Here is a 16,518-nt window from a genome sequence, read left to right as displayed (position 1 = left end):
GCGGCCCTGCTGGGAGAAGCTGTCGTGTACTTCGTCCCTGAGGTGACAGCTTCGGGGTTTGCTTCCGCTCTGGGAGCTGCAGATGGGCAGCGCAGATCGCGCCTCTGGGCCCCCGGAAGGCGCAGGAGCCCCCAGTACGCGGGGACCCTGGCCTGGCCGTCTCGCCCAGTGCTGGGAGGCACGGCCGGATGCTTAGATGCCTATAGGGAAGGAAGTACGCGCGGACCCTGCGAACCCCGTGGTTCAAAAACAAGGCGCCGGCCGGGCCTGCTCACGCCCCAGCGGGCTCCCTTCCCTTGGGTGCAAAACTGGGTCAACTCTGTCCTGGCCTCGAGTGGGCCTTCTAGGCTACTTGGGTCCGATCCAGCCCGCCGGCTCTCCCCTCCGCATCGGCTCCCCCGTTGGCGTGGTCCTGAGGCCCGCTGGAGCCAGCGGCGGGGGAGCTTGCACACGTGGTGCCGGAGGCTCGGGTTGCCCTTCCGAGCGGCGCCAGGCTCTAAAGTTCCCTGGTGACCACACCAGTAACTAAATATAGGAGCAGCTGGTGCGGACGGGGTGTCGCAGCAGCTCTTTGCTCAGATCTTGGGGCTCCAGATAAGGTAGCGATCTCACTGGTGGGGGCGGGAGCTGTGGCAGGGGGCTACTGTCAGGTCGAGCCAAAATCAGCCCTCTCCCAGCTTCCTGTCCAGGTGAAATGCGGTTCTAGGTACAGGAGGGCTGTGCTGCCAGTTCTCATAGAGCAGGGCACCTATTTTTTCCGGCATTCAGTTCTTATATCCTAACGCACTGTACCTGTTTAATACCTGTTGGTAAGGCCTTGTGTGAGAAGTTCGTAACAGTTTAAAACAAAAGAGGAGGAGCAGCTTTATTTGTTCCTCCCCAAGCCTCCTTTCTCTCTGAGCTCCTGTTACATGCTAAATAAATAATATTATTATTTTATTATCTTTTTTTGGTGTTAGGTTTGGGGCTGAAAGGAGTAGTCAAGGAAGTTGGACAACCTTTGTAGGAGCCCTTTAGGGGACACACTCTAGACTCCTGTCATCCCAAGTTTATTCTACCCTCGTTTCGGAGCCCTCGTACTCCATCTTGGGTCTTATACTCATGTGGCCCTGCCACTCTCCCATCGCACAGCCCTGCCTGTGCCAAAGAGGGACAGACCTTTGTCATCTGACCTGGGAGAGAGATTGATTGTCAGCTGAACTTTATGAAGGAAGGAATTCTGCCTTGGAGGGTGGGGTAGTTTTAGGTGAAGGGAGGGTGCTTTCCTAGCCAGTTAGCAAGGTTGATGATTTGAGGCCACAGGAACCTCTTGGGGCGCTAGGGCACATCTGCTACACCCAGAGCATCCTCGGGAATGTAAGGGGCCCCTCCTCCTATGACTTTTTCTGACTCACTGACTGACAGGTTGCTCCTGTTCCTGCTTCGAGGTCCATTCTCTGACCCATACTAAAGGGTCTGAGACATCTGTTTTCAGTATGTCTGAGCCTGCCAGCAGGGGTGAGGTTTTTAATCTGACTGGTTTTCATCAAGGGATTATTCTATGGCCTAAGGTACCACCGCCCTCTCCTACCTGGTGGCAGCTATAAGAATTGCAGGCATGTTGTCAAAGTAATCAGCCTAGAGCAGCCGTCACCAAACAGTGGTCCATGAGGTCTGAAAGGTTGGCGAATGCTGGCCTGGAGGATCCCAGTAAGGTTAGCACAGACCCTGGGCAGATTGGAGATTTCCTTCTCTTTCCCCTCTGCTGAGAAGCCAGGATTGCCTCTGATGTTTCTTAGAAAGCTCTTCCTCATCAGAATCACAATTCAGAGCTATTTCCTGCATCTCCTCTTCATTTTACACCCAATACATGTTTGTGATTATTGATGATTAAATATTAGAGATGGGGAGAGGAGGGAGCATGGTATTGGAGGAAGACCTGGTTTAGGAGTTAGAAGACCCTGGTTTTTTGTTTTCATCTATCTCCGTGGTCGGCAAACTGCGGCTCACGAGCCACATGCGGCTCTTTGGCCCCTGGAGTGTGGCTCTTCCACAAAATACCACGTGCGGGTGTGCTCATACAGTGCGATTGAAACTTCGTGGCCCATGCGCAGAAGTCGGTATTTTGTGGAAGAGCCGGTATTTTGTGGAAGAGCCACACTCAAGGGGCCAAAGAGCCGCATGTGGTTTGCGAGCCGCAGTTTGCCGACCACTGATCTATCTGATTCACCAACCTTTTTGGGTCCTCCAGCGTGACTCAGGGTTGGGGGATGGCCTTAAAGGTAGCCTGACGAAGGTGTCGGGCCTAGTTTGCAATAGACATCACTATTCCCTACTGCCCTACCAGGCTCACCTGGTGCAAGGTACCTATCTGGCACTGTTAGGCATTTGAATGTATGACCCTTCTCAATTAGATAGTGTCTTAGATTTATTATAAGAGTCGGTTGTATTTAAATTCAAATGATAGTTGTTGATCATCATCATCACCATTGGGGGATACTAGATGGGCATCTGTTTGCAGTATGTGGTGTAAAGTGCAGACAAAAGCACAGTATAGATTTGCTTCCTGCCCTAAGCTGCCTGATAAACAACCCAACTGGCTTGTGCTAGGGCAAGTGCTTCTGAAACTCAGGAGAGAACACTGAGGGCTGGGGCAATCAGGGAACACTTCCTGGAGGTGGATGAAAATTCTACTCATTCCTTAAAGATGAGTTCCACTGAGTTGTTTGTTCAAAGTCACATGGGTATGTAAATGGGATTAGATGCTGACATCATGTCTGCATGTGTATTGTCTTATCCTCTCAATTAGCATTTATTGGGTAACTATGTGTCCTGGGCTCTGGGCTAGAAAGATATATATATATATATATATATACACACACACACATACATACTCTAATAAAAGCCCACAAAAATTTGTGCACTTGTTACTGAAGCACAAAATTCGTGCACGGGGGTTGTCCCTCAGCCCTGCCTACACCCTGTCCAATCTAGGACCCTTCAGGAGATGTCTGACTGCCTGTTTAGGCCCGATCCCACAGGGGTCACAGATTGGAGAGGGTGCAGACTGGGCTGAGGGACACACCCCGCCCCTGCATGAATTTCATGCACTGGGCCACTAGTGTGTGTGTGTGTGTGTGTGTGTGTGTAGTTGTTGTTGTTCAATCTTTGTATTAACCCAGTGAGGTTATTACTAGATTTCTTCAGATGAAGAAACTGGGCTCAGAGTAGTTTAAGACACTTCTCCAAGACTTCTCAACTAATAAGTAACAATTAGGCATTAGGGCTGTCTTCAAAAAGCCTTTCCCCCCGCACCATGCGTTTCATCCCTTCAGTGTCAGCCTCCTTGGTGAGATGCATGTACGTACTGAACTCACCAATAACTCTCCCCTAAGCACATGGGTGGGCTTGGCCAACCCCCAGCTTGGCCCTGGCTGTCCTGCCTGTCCAGCTGAGCACATAGGGACTTTTTATTGGTTTGTTAGGAGGTCTGAGCTCTACCCTCGCCCCCCTTTTCTCTGCCCTTTCCATTCTTCTGCCTTTGACCCTCAGATTGAGTATGTTAGAGCTCCTTGAGCTGTGGGCAAAGCTGAGATTGGGCTCTGGGGACAAAGGAGGGCATTGCCCTTGGCCTCAGGTTCATTCTAGGTGGGGTGCTGCCGCTGGTGACGTGGGTGACTTGTAAAGAAGTGAGCACTGAACATGGAGCTGGGCTGAGCTGATTATGGCCACTTAGTCACTTCGACCTTGGCCAGGTCATTTAGTCCCTCTTTATGCCTCTGTTTCCTTCTCTGTAATTAACAGGGCGTTAGCAACGTTTTTAGTGTTCCTTATGTCTTTAACACCTTGTCATTTTTATTATAATTTTCATCTTCACCCTTCTTTAAGCCTCTTCTCTCTAGTGATCCAATTTCCTTTTTTCTCGTTTCCCTACCCCACTCCCCTTTTCCCTTGGGGTCTTGCAGATAAATTCAACATCAGGCTGATAACCAGGTCTGCAGGCCACATAGGTACTCCATGCTGGTCCTTGGAGAGGGGAATTCTTAGAGACCCACCCACCTGCAGACTCTGAGTTCTGACTAAGCCGGCTGTGTTTTATTTGCCTTCTTGTCCCCATGCCCCGGCATACAGGAGGAGTCTGGCACAGGGCGTGGCGTGGGGGGGGTGGGGGGGGGCGGCAAACGGAGCTGGAGGAGTTGCTCTGGAGGGTCTTGGACAGGGCACCAGCTCACAGGCTGTGAGGTGGAGGGACTAGTGTCTCTTCCTTGCAGTTGGCTGTGCCCCGCCTCCTCCTTAAGGCCCCGCCTGTTAGAGTGAGTCACAGGCCAGCGCACACCTGAGTCCTCACTCCCGCCTGGCCACTGGTTCAGGCTCTGGGCCTGTGTCTGGTGTGGTCCCACGTGTCGATCCTCCCAGGAAACTGGTAGGACCAGGCTGCCCCCACCCTCTCATGGGCAGATCAGCTGCTTTAAAGGCCAAGCTGGATGTGGCCGGGGCTCTGGGCCCCTCAGGAGGAGGCGAGCAGCCTGGAGCTCTCCCTACAGTCTTCCAGCAGCCCAGGTCCCTGGCCAGCGGGCAGGGGACTCATGCCCGTGTGTCTTCCCCAGGTGCAGGCCCCCTTGTGAGCAGCAGACCGGCCTGGTGGCTGGCAGCAGGACACCCGAGCCTGCATGCTGAGGAAGATGGGTGAGGCGGTGGCCAGAGTTGCGAGGAAGGTCAACGAGACGGTGGAGAGTGACTCTGACACCCTGGGTGAGTGAGGGCATGGCGTTCCAACCACAGGGCGCCCTGCAAGTGGTTTGTGAAATCAGTTTGGAAATGAAGTAGAAAGAGAAGAGGAAAGAGGCAATATCGGTGTGTGCCCCTCGTCACGAGGAGCAGTTTCTTGGAACGTTGCCAGCAGTTGTGTTTAGGTTGTGCGTATACGGGGTCCCAGCGTACGACTTGCTATGGGTCAGAGTCAGAGAGATTTGAAAAACACCGAGTGAGGGGCTCCACCCGCCAGGAGCCTGTCTGCCTGCTCTTGGACTGAGTGTATGTGCCCTGGGACCAGGTGACCATAGCTGGCACTGCCGTGTCGCCCCGTGTCGCAGGTCCGTGCTGGTGCATGAGTGTTGCCTGACTGAATTTTCACAGCCTCCCTGTGGCGGATGATCCCGGCCAGGCATGACTAGGTGTGGTCTCCGGGAGAGGAGGAGACGGGTGAGGAGGAGACGAAGAGTCAAAGGCAGAGGGGGCTTTCTTAGTTCACCCAGCCGGGAGGTCCCCTGTTCACTCCACTGCTTTACTTGAATTGTGTCATATGTTTCTTGCTTTGAACTGGTCCCAGCATAAATAAATATCCGCCGAATTGACTGTCTTGTCATGTTTAAGGATCGGCAGGGGAGATAGATATAGTATTATTGTGCATGTGTGTGTGTGTGTGTGTGTGTCTCATTCACTGGAATGTAAGTGGCACCTTAGAGCCATGGGTGTGCTGTGGGAACCCAAAGGAGAGGCGGACCGTCCTGCCTTGTGGGTGGCCATGCAGGTGGACAGGTTGGGATTTAAGTTGGGTCTTTGACACAGAGAGGACTTTCACAGGCAGGCAGGGGTGTGTGTCTGTGTCTGTGTGTGTCTGTCTCACGAAGGAGCATTTCCATGGAGGCTACAGCCTGAGCAAAGAACCAAAGGCTGGAAAGGCAGAGCATTTATTCAAGCAGCTATTGGTCAGAGTGTGTGGAATGTAAGCTTCTGGGGCAGGGGGTGGTGGCCCAGGAAGTGGAGGGACACTCAGCCTTCAAGATGAGGTTGGTCACCACCTCTTCCAGGAAGCCCTTAATCTTACCCTGGCCACCCCTTGCTCCCTCCTCCTCTGTAACACCCATTCAGTGTCCCTAGCGGATAGTGATCCTGTGGTTTCCCCCGCTCCCCGCCCCTCCCCCCCAAGAGCCAACACAGTGTCAGGCACTTTGTGAGCACGTGGAGGTGTTGGCTGAATTGAACTAAGGTAAGAGGAGCATCCCCTCTATCAGCAAACAGACTTGAAGACTCGCTGGTTTTGGGGGGCGCCTTCAGCTGGTGAGTGAAGGAGTTCTGGAACCCGGTGCTGGTCGCTGACATGGTTGTACTCACCCCGGCGCTCAAGGCTCTTCATCACAAATGTGGTGGTTAAGAGCCAGGCTCGGGGTCACTCAGGCCTGGATTCGAATCTCCCCTCTGCCATCTACCAGCCTGCCACCTTAGCAGTTACTTACCCTCTCTGCGCCTTGCTGTCTTCATCTGTAAAATGGGGGGGTAATTGTGTCTTCCTCATCAAGGTGATTAAGAGTAATTGTAATGTCTGTAAGGTGCGTGGCATGTAGGTAGCTCCATAAATGGCAGCTCTTCTTTTCCATCCCCAAGGGCTGAAGATAGAGGCCTAAGTCACCCCCTTTCCTGCCTGCCCCAACACACCTCCTCAAGGTGTCAGCCAGCCAGGTCTCTGGGCGTTGGCATTGCCTCTGAATGGGGAGCTCAGTGCAAATCGACAAATCTCTGCAGTGAATGACCGACCCCTACTTTAAAGTGTCATGAGGGGGAGGGACACACCTGCAGCTCAGTCTCATCCAGATGTGTGAAGGGGGCAGGTGGAGGGGTAGTAGAGCGGGGAGAGCGGAATTCTGACCTCCTGGGGAGGTGCTGATTGAGAGAGGATTCCCTTAGGCAGCAGTGAGGAGGCAGGTGCCCTAGGCAGAGGCAGGGCTGCACCATAGCCGGGGAGAGGCCACTGCTGAGCTGTCTCTGTGGCATGAGGGAGGGCACCCCGCAGGTGGAGAGCCTCGAAGGCCCTGTTGAGTCTAGATTTCAGTGTCCCTGGACCAGAGATTGCAAACTCAGGTGCCTCTGCAGGCCAGGTGGGGAATTCTGTGAACTGGAGGTTGGGCGTCTGCCTCGGGTGAAGTGTGCAGGGTGACCAGGGTAGGGAGGGCTGTGACCAGCTCTTCTGCACTGCCCAGGGCCGTGCCCACTGAGGAACCCAAGCGAGGCCTCTGGCTGCCCTGCCAGACCACTGCAGTATCTGGGATCGGAACCCTGCCTGTCTGGCCCCAGAGCCAGCGCCCTGTCCCCACATGCTGCTCTGCGGTTGGGGCAGATGCTTGGGGATTACCGGGGTCATGAGCACAGTGACGCTATAGGCAATTTGGGGAAGGGATTAAACCCGAAGTCATTGCGGTTGGCGGGAGGTTGTGGCCGGAGCTCGAGACTTTCATGTGTGGTGGAGGTGATGGGGTCTTTAAAGTTAGGGCTGGATGATAGGGGCCTTTTTACCTCTTCAGTGCCAAGAGAAGAAGCAAAATATCAGACGAGGCCACTGTGGGCACCTGCAGTCCTGACCCTTGGCAAATGAAACTCATCAGGCCACACAGTCTGAGGGCTCTGGGGCTTACATAGTCAGCACGTATTGAGTACTTGCTGTGTGCAGGGTGCTGGGGGCCGTGCAGGTATATTTGCAATAGAGTCCTGGGCCTGAGACTAGACTGCCTCGGTGACAGTCAGAGAGCAGCAGGGACACGTGGTTTCATGCCTAGCCATGTTGGACAGACCACAGGCGGTCCTAATTCGGGGTAGGAGATGCTGGGTGTTGAAGTCGTGCAGGATATAGTCCTCATGTAAAATAGTAAACAGTCTGAAACAGCCTAAATAACCAGCACCACAACATTGCTTAAATAAATTTAGCTACAGCTGTACAATGCCATTTATGTTGCCATTAACCGTGGCGCATAACATTTCATCGTATGCTTGAATGAAGACTGGCAAATTCTCACGGATAACGTGAATTGGAAAAGGAAAAAGAAGAAAAAAACAAGGATCTCAAACTCTACATAGTAAGATGCCAACGGTGTTAAATGTGCATATGTACATAGAAAAAAAAGCGGAAGGGTATAAAACAAGCTGCACATGTATGTTAGACAAAGCTCTGCGTTTTGTGACTGTTCTGTGATGAGCATATTACCCTTATAAGTAGAGAAGAATAAGTTTTAAGGAAAGGACCACCTGCCGCTACAGAATGTGGAAGGAAGTAAAACACTTCCTAGCAGAGGAGTGACAGGAGTAGCGCCTTCTCTAAGCCCCTGACCCAGGGGTGGAATGGGCTCCCCTCCCCACAGGCCTGGTGGGAGGGCGCAGCCACAGGTGTCTCATTGTAGAGGCTGGGCTGGGAAGAGCTCAGTTACAGGCCGGCTCTCACCTTACTCACCATGGTTCGCAGTGCTAGTGGGTGTGCCTTCCCAGCCAGGCCTGCTCCTCCCGTAACCTGAGCTTTGGATCCCAGCCCTTGTCGCTGCTTCAGGCCTCTTGATCCCCCGAGAAGTGGGCTTCTTTCCACCTGGCCCCTGGTCTGCCCCTCAGCTCGAATTGAACTGCTTTCGTCCAACCCCTCCCCTCTTCTCCACGCCTCATGCTGGGGACTCTGCACCTTTCCTGAGCCTGGCCCTCCTCTCTGTCCACCCCTTGTCTCCCAGAATTAGAGATATCTTTCTCTTTGTAAAGGTCTCATGCCTGTCTGGGCTTCCCTGAGTCCTCGTACCCCCCGCGGGATCTGACTGACCTTACTCTTCCCTCCCTGGCCAGTGGACTGGCAGGCCAGGCCTCTCTACACCTGACTCATGTCCAGGGGAGAGGCTGCCAGGTCTGCCGTGTGCTTTGGGGACGACTTAAAAAAATGATCATTACTGCCCTAGCCAGTTTTGCTCAGTGGATAGAGCGTCAGCCTGCGGACTGAAGGGTCCCAGGTTCGATTCTGGTCAAGGGCACATGCCTGGGTTGCAGGCTTCATCCCCAGTGAGGGGTGTGCAGGAGGCAGCCGGTCAATGAGTCTCTCTCATCATTGATGTTTCTATCTCTCTCTACCTCTTCCTTCCTCTCTGAAATCAATTTAAAAAATGATCATTACTGCAGAGCGCGATTTGGAAAAGCCTGGGAGAGTGCAGGCAGGGTGGGCACAGCTGGTGGGGATAGAGGCAGCTGCAGAGATGGGAGGAAGGAAGGACCGCTGTGGGCTGGGAGGAAAGGAGCCAGCACTTCTCTGGGGCCTGCTGCGTGTCAGGTGTTGTGATGAGCTCAGGTGTTTGATAAGTCAGTCCATCTTTTCTACAGTCTTTTGCAGGCCCTGGCCGGGTAGCTCAGTTGGTTAGCGTGTTGTGTTGTCCCAGTACACCAAGGTTGCAGGGGTGGGGGGTGACCCCCCTCAGGGTACATACAGGAAGCAACCAATGAATGCATAAATAAGTGGAACAACAAATCATTCCCTTCCTCTATCTCTAATATCAATAAATTAAAAATAAATTATAATCTTTTGTACTTTCTGACTCTGAGGATTCATGCCTGTGTTTATTTCTAGAAAATTCTGAGCCATTAGCTCTTGGTATGTTGCTCTCCCATATCCTCTCTCTCTCTCTCTCTCTCTCTCCTCTGTATGCTTTTGTTATGAATTTCCCCAGATCATTGGAGGAACTTTATCAGTTTGGACTCACTCAGTCTTCACAACAACCCTGTGGCTCAGGTAATAACACCCCATTTTACAGATAGAGAAGCTAAAAGCATGAAACGTTTTTTCTCTTCTGTTTCCAAGTGTTTTGTTTTGTAGCATGAGAGTCTTTGACGCCTCTTTTATGCGTGGTGCTTTTGGGGTAGTAAGTAGACATCTAACCCGAGGTCGCAGAGATTCCCTTCTAGCAGAGTCGTCGGGGTGTCGGCTAATCATGCAGACCCACGGCCCCACCTTTAAACGTGGAGTCTCAGAGGCTGAGCCTGGTGGTCTCCATGTTGACACAAAACCTATATGATTCTCCCCTGCCTTGAATTTTGAGAAGCACTGGCTTACTACTGTTTCTAATTTGGAACTTCCTTCTCTTGGTGGGGGCACTGGTCAAGGAGGGGTATTGTCTGGGCAGGTAGCTGTGTGTGTGTGTGTGTGTGTGTGCGCGCGCGCGCATATCTGAAAAAGAAATGAATATGAACATGGATGAGATCTGTCCCCGGGGAACTGAGCAGCAGGCTGGAGCTCTGAGAAAAATCAAGTGGGAGACCAAGGCTAGTGAGAGAAGGGGCATGTTGTCTCCTTTCCTGCCCCCGCCCCCCTCGCTTTAGCCAAGTACTTGTCTCCTTTTGTACGTGCCAGCAGAGGGCGCCCTGTCACCAGCCAACCGAGTGACAGGAATTGAGCCGGACTTGACCAGGCTGCTGCTGGGTGAGTGCCTGGTGCTGACAAGGGCTCCAGTCGCTGCCCAGCTCACGTCCTGTACTTACATTCCTGGCTGGCCCCACGGGGACCTGAGTTCGCAGCCCCTTTCTTACACAAGGAGGCACTTAATATATATTCATCAGAGTGAAATGATACCTTTCCTTGGGTCAGACACTGCTTTTCAACACACACACATTGGGCACCTGCTGTATGTGTCCCACTGGAGGACCCCAGGGCCCAGGAGTGCCCCGTCTGGAAGGGGAGGCACATGCACAGGACACACACACACACACACACACACATTCATATTCCCCCCACACTCCACCCCCACACCCCGCCTGAGGGAGGAGGGCAGCCAGGAGCCTGGTGCTAGTAGAGGCGAGGGACATACGTTTTTCTGCAGTGTCTCCTGGCCTGGGGAGTTCTCAGGGTCAGCCAGGCACAGTCCAGCTCTGCAGGCACAGAGGATGAAATAGGCTCTCCCAGAGCAGCCCTTAGCCAGGCCAGGGCTGCCCGTCTGTTCACTTCTCAACTGGGGAAGCGGGCTGGGAGTTTGCCAGCAGGGGAGCGGAACGGCGTGCCCACTGCGGAGCCCTGCTGCTCTCCCACCTCCTCTTCCTGCACAAGGCGATGTGAGGGGGTGACTAGAAGCCTCTGCCTAAAACTCCATCTCTGGATGTGGTCTCTCTGGATCGGGGGTGTCCTCACCTCTAGCAATTCTAGAGTCACCCAGCCTACCCCCAGCAGAGCCCCATAACTCCAGCTTTAGTGCCAGCTGGGAGGACGCCTGGCCTCCCACTGTTTACCCTTTGGGCCTCATCTTTGTGCACTACTTACATTTAATACCTATTGTTTTTGTAAGTAAAAGTACGTATTTTTAAAAGTATTCCTTCAAGTGCAAATGTGTGGGCTGGAACCATAAAACAGATTTCCTCTCTATATCAAGAGCTGCCTTCAGTATAAGCTATTCTCGTTCCCTCCATGGCCCCTCTGTACCTGAGGCTTGGGGTCCAGACAGATGCCCACTGAGCCCCATGCTGACCTGGGCACAGAGGCAGTGCCAGACCACAGCATGGTGTGAGAGGTTTGCAGAAACCCCCACCCAGCCCTCTCCTCATCTGCCCAAACAGGGGGCTCAGTCCCACCACCTGGACACGGCCCGTTGTGTCCACTTCCCTGGGGCCAGTTCAGAAGTAGCTGGTCTCCACAAACACCCTGGGTAGGGCTGGCACCAGTCACTCACCTCTGAATTGAGAAGGGCACCCCAGGCCCAGGCCCTGCATTTCTGTACCACGGGCTGCCAGAGCTGTGCCAGCCTGGCTCCAGTGAGGCCCTGGCTCTGAAAGATTTTTTTCCACCCTGGTTATCAGCCTCAATATACCCTTACCTCCCACCCTGACCAGGTCTCACCACCACCCCTGTCTTTGCCCTGGCATATTCTGCAGATGCTAGGCCTCCTGATCCCCCCTCAGTACTGCCAACCACCTCTGCCACCACCATAGCCACTGCCCATAGCTGCTCTCTCTAAAACCTAAGGGCCTGAAAGCGCCCATGTCTAGAGGCACCTGGGAGAATGGGCTGCCCACTCGGTACCCTGGTTTGACAGATGAGAAGGCTGAGCCACAGAAATGCGAGGTGACTGCCAAGGTCACCCAGTAAATCCTCCACTGAGCTGAGACTCAGGTCCAGCCCTCCTGACTCCCAGGTCAGGGCTCCTCCCACCACCCCACAGTCCTTCCTGATAGTGGATCCATGGGCGCCCTGGGCATCTATCTGCCACTTGCCAGTTTTCCTTGCCCCCAGTACTCCAAGTGGCCAGCACACAGGCGGTGTTTCCAGGAGCATGCACACAGTGGGCGTAGCCTTAGAGAAGCATGTGCACACAGGTACGGGGATGCACTGGGCGTGTCCGTGGAGCGCTGCTGTGACAGCCCTGGATGTCCCCAGGCAGTGCTGTGGATTGACACCTTGTGGGTGGATAGCTGGTGTCTTGAGGCTTTTTCAGGACTGTTTATAACTGGTGGGAGAAGACCTCAAAGCTCCAGGTCTCTCTGATAGGGGTCCTGGAATCCCCTTTCTAGACCTTTGGAAGCCCCAACAGCCATGAGCCCCACCTGCCCCCATTCCAGCCCCACTGTGGACCTCAGCCCTCGGACGGAGCCGGGGAGGATAAGAGTGGGGGTCGGTGGTGGGCAACCTCAAGCACAGCCCAGCTGCTCCTTGGGTTCCTGCTCACTGCAGCGCTGCCTACAAGCGCCGGCGCTCAGAATGCTGGATGAGTGGACAAATCCCCTCAGTCTGTGGGGACAGTCACTCAGCCTTCTCTCTTTTGTTCTCCCTGCTTGTCATCCTTCTGTCTGTGGAAACCGCCCAGCTGTGAGAACTGCTCCAACCCTGATGGGTCTCAGGGAAGCCAGCGGGTGGTGGAGTTCCCTGTCCAGTAGGGAGACGAGCCCTAGATGACACAGCGACTCGTGGTGGTGACACAGCCCTGGGACAGGCCCCTTGGGAGCGAGCTGATTGCCTGGGTTGCAGAGTACTTGCAGAAGATAGGATGCACTAAGTAAGGATGAGTTCCGCTTCTGATGTCTTCAGTGGTGTACACAATGCGCGTCGGTTTAGCTCAGCGCTAAGGGGGTTTCATGGAAGAGGCGGCCTTTCAGCTGAGCCTGAAGGAATAGAGCAGGTTAGGGGTGCAGGTGTGGGACAGGAGTGAGGGGAAGGCATTTTAGGCGAGGGTGTCTGAGCAAAGGCTTGATGATACAGAAGAGTAGAGGCAGCCGAGGCGGGAGGGAGGCGGAGGCTGGCTTCAGACCTCCAAGGGCCCTGAGTGTTACCTTACGTCGTTTTTACAGTGAAGCCCTGTCTTGCACAGGGGTTAGGGCCTAGAGAGAGCCTACGACAGGAAAATCATCCAGAGTCCAAATGACCCATGAATAGTAATGAGCTCACGCTTCTTTAATGCCGCCTGTGCTAAGCTGTCCCAGTTGCTTTCCCTAGGTCTCATCCAGGTCTCATCCCAACCCTGCAATCTAACCACCACTCAGGCCATGAGGTGGCTGCTGCATTATCCTCACTTTCAGAGGAGGAAACTGAGGCACAGGAAGGCTGAGCGACTTCCCCAAGGGAGGGATTTGAACCCAGGCTCTCAGTGTAACTGACAGCATGGGGCGACACAGAGCCATGTAGGGAAGTGTGTACCCTCAAGCACTCGCGTCACCCTCAGCATTGAAGCAGCATTGCAGGAAGTTAGATGGGGGCTGAGCGGCCTCTCCTGAACTTGATCTGGGCTGCAGGGGGCGCCCTGGCCGTTTCTGAGCAGGGAATGGCATGGGTCAGGTGGGCTTAGGAGGATCGCCGCTGGACACAGGATGGATGCGAGACCAGAAGGGAAACCAGGAAAGAGGTACCTTCCACGTGCCAGGCCTATGTTGGTGTGGCTTTGTTCTGAGAGGGGCCAGTGGGAGGAGACGTGCCAGGAAGGCGGGGCTGTGAGGGGGGTGGGCAGCTGATTTCTTGGGGGCATACTGTTTGAAACCTGGTCATGATGTAACAGAAATAAGGAAATCTGGGCCTTTTGGGGTGCATATGGGGATTCTGATGAGTCCCTGAGGGACACGCCTAAAGAAGGACAGAATAAGGGGGCTGGAAGTACAGGCATAGCCAGACTCTTAAGTGGAGATTTCTGCAGAAGTGCTGCTGGCCCAGAGAGGCCCTGTCTGACTCAGCCCCCACCCCCAAATCTGGGGTCCCTGACTGACAGCCCCGATGCATCTTTCACCCCCTCCTCCAGCACAAACTCAGCTGCCTGACTGCCCTCCGTGCCCAGGGAAACCCTCAGGAAAGGTGGTCAGGGAGGGCTTCTCGGGGAAACGGCATTTAACTGAGACAAGAATAGAGAGAAGGAGCAGGGCATGGAACCATCAGGGCAAAGGACAACCCAGGCAAAACTACCAGCAGGTACAGGGCCTACTGGGACACCTGCCAGAGCTCAGTAATTAGTCCTCTCCCTCTGTCACCTCTCATCCTCTGTGGGAAGCACACAGGGCAAAATGACTTTTCGTGAGTGAATAGACCTAAAGCCCCTACATGGGCATGGCCAGCCAGCACTCCGTGGGTGGAGTTACGGTCATTGCTGTCACCCTTATCACCCGCCAGGGCCCAGTAACTACAGTTGGTGGGAGGCCTAGTGCTCTGTGCCAGTGGTTCTCAAACAAGCTGGCGTCAGCGTTGGAGGCCTTGTTCACACACAGCCGCCTGGGCCCCACCCAGAGCTTCTGATTCTGTAGGTGGGGGTGGGGCCCGGGAGTGTGCATTTCTAATACATTCTGGAGTGACACTGATGCTGTGGGTCTAGGAACCCCACTTTGAGAACCACTGAGCTGGACTAGCCCTTGCCGCTGAGAGTGGTCCTTGAGGCCGCCTGGGAGAGATGCAGGATCTCAGGCCCCACCCCAGACCTGCGGCATCACCCTCACCCTAGAAGGATCCCAAGGTGATGGTTACTGGGAAGTTTGGAAAATATGGGCTAAATGACCTCCAGTCTCCTAACCCCGAGATTTCATGAAGAAAGACATCTGTGAAAAAAGACATTCTGGGCGGATCGAGGTCCCTTGGCCACAGATTCCTCCCACAGCCCTGGGCACCGTGGTTGGCCAGGCCATGGAGCCCAAAGTGCCTGCCAGCCTGAGTCTTTCTTTCTATGACTTGGCTGACAGGAGCTCCATGACCCTCTCCGTGTCTCCCTTCTGGGCCCTGTCACCAGGCTCACCTCTTGGCAGGGACTGAGCAGGGGTCAGAGTTCTGCATTTCTAAGAAACAACTCGAGCTTGGCCTGGCCCTCCTGACTTCCGGCAGAATGCTTTGTTTATTTGCGGATTTTTCTTTACTTGCCCTGGTCCTACCCACCAGTTACTTTTAATCAGGCATTCATTAGAATTAACACGATAACCTTTCATGAAGGGTCCATGTGTTGAATCAAAAGCTTCTTTATTAGTACAGTGTGCCCTTTTAATGAGAGGTTTGGAGAGATGCAGTATGGCCATCTTGCAATAATAATTATAATTATGAGGATAATTATGCCTTGTGTTTATTACAGAACTTTCCCGAAGCATCTCTGTTATCTACTGCAGCTCAGGTATCAGCATCTGGGAGCACTGGGGGAAGGTGTGCTTGAGTCCAGCTGCTGTCCAGATGTTGGTGTTGCCCCAGACCGCTCATGCTACCCCAAGTAGCATGAAATTCTTCCAGCCCCAGAGTCATCTTGTCTGAGGACTCTCTGAGCAAGGTGGAGGCTCCAGGAAATTGGTGAAGGCAGGGCTCCAAGGTCAAGTCCAGGAGGGATGACAGTCCTCTGGGCCTTGGCTCATGCCCTGCCCACACCTGGGTTGCCTTCCCTCTCTCCTCTCTGGCCCTAGTAACCTCTCACTCATCAGCGTCCAGCCTGAATCCAGGGTGACCAAGTGTCCTGAGTTTTCTGGGACTGAGGAGGTGTCCCCCGGGATGCAGGACTGTCAGTGCTAAAATTGGGAACATCCTGGGTAAACTGGGACAAATTGGTCACCCTCCTGGAATCTTTGCATTCAGGTCCTTAGTACTCCACCATCTCATCAAAATGACCTTGGACAATTGACCTATCAACAGGGGCCTCATTTTTCTTCCCGTGAAGGTAACTCATGGTTCTTATGGGAATTTCATGAGTTTATGTATGAAAAGTGTCTAGTACTGTGCCTGGCACATAGTGACTACTCAGTGACGTTGGCTATAGTTGTTTCATTGGGTTGAGTGAGAACTTTGAGATGTCCTGGCCTCCATCTGGCTCAGGAATCCGCTCTGTGGTGACCCTGCCTGATGACACCCCACAGTGCAGCACTCACGTCCTCACTCAGGAGCCTTTTCTTTGTGACCGGTGACCTACTCCCTGTCCCGTCAGCTCTGAGGACCCGTAGAGGATGGGGCCCTCTTCTTGAAGACATCTCACGGCTCCTTGAGGGTGACTCACCTGCCTCCAGCCTGGGTCTTCTCTTCCCCGGGCACATCCTGACTGTATCCCCTGGAAGCAGTGCTATCTGCCCCTGTAGGCCCCAGGGCTCAGCATTGAACTTGGCTCCGCTCATGGGGCTTTTCTGTACTGTGAACAGGTATTGTGGGTGTAGATGGTACCCATCCTCTGAATTAGACCTGGAGAGAAATTTCCTGAGAGCAAAAGGTGACTGGCTCGTAAAGACGCTGAGGGGCCTCTCTCCCCGAAATCACAGGCCCTGAACTGGAAAGGCTCGTAGGAGTCTGAAGCCAAGGCTCCGGTACCCCCTGAAGGGCTCTGCAGAATCCCCTTT

At 53.8% G+C, this 16,518-nt stretch overlaps 1 protein-coding gene across 2 annotated transcripts in view; it reads left to right on the top strand.

Moving 5' to 3' along the window:
* Nucleotides 1-16,518, top strand: part of LRRC20 (leucine rich repeat containing 20) — a 51,819-nt gene that overhangs the window by 12,305 nt on the left and 22,996 nt on the right. Inside the window, exon 2 of one of the 2 annotated variants that reach the window (XM_006760935.2) lies at nt 4,587-4,731. The exons of the other annotated variant lie outside the window; for it this stretch is intronic. Coding sequence (XP_006760998.1) covers nt 4,650-4,731 — 82 coding nt within the window. The 5' untranslated portion in view covers nt 4,587-4,649. The remainder of the gene's footprint in view (nt 1-4,586; nt 4,732-16,518) is intronic. 2 annotated transcript variants of the gene reach the window in all.

The sequence above is a fragment of the Myotis davidii genome, unplaced genomic scaffold (genome assembly GCF_000327345.1).
Source record: "Myotis davidii unplaced genomic scaffold, ASM32734v1 scaffold134, whole genome shotgun sequence".
NCBI lineage: Eukaryota > Metazoa > Chordata > Mammalia > Chiroptera > Vespertilionidae > Myotis > Myotis davidii.
The sequence above is the reverse complement of the archived record's forward strand: the minus strand, read 5'-3'. Positions and strand labels throughout refer to the sequence as shown.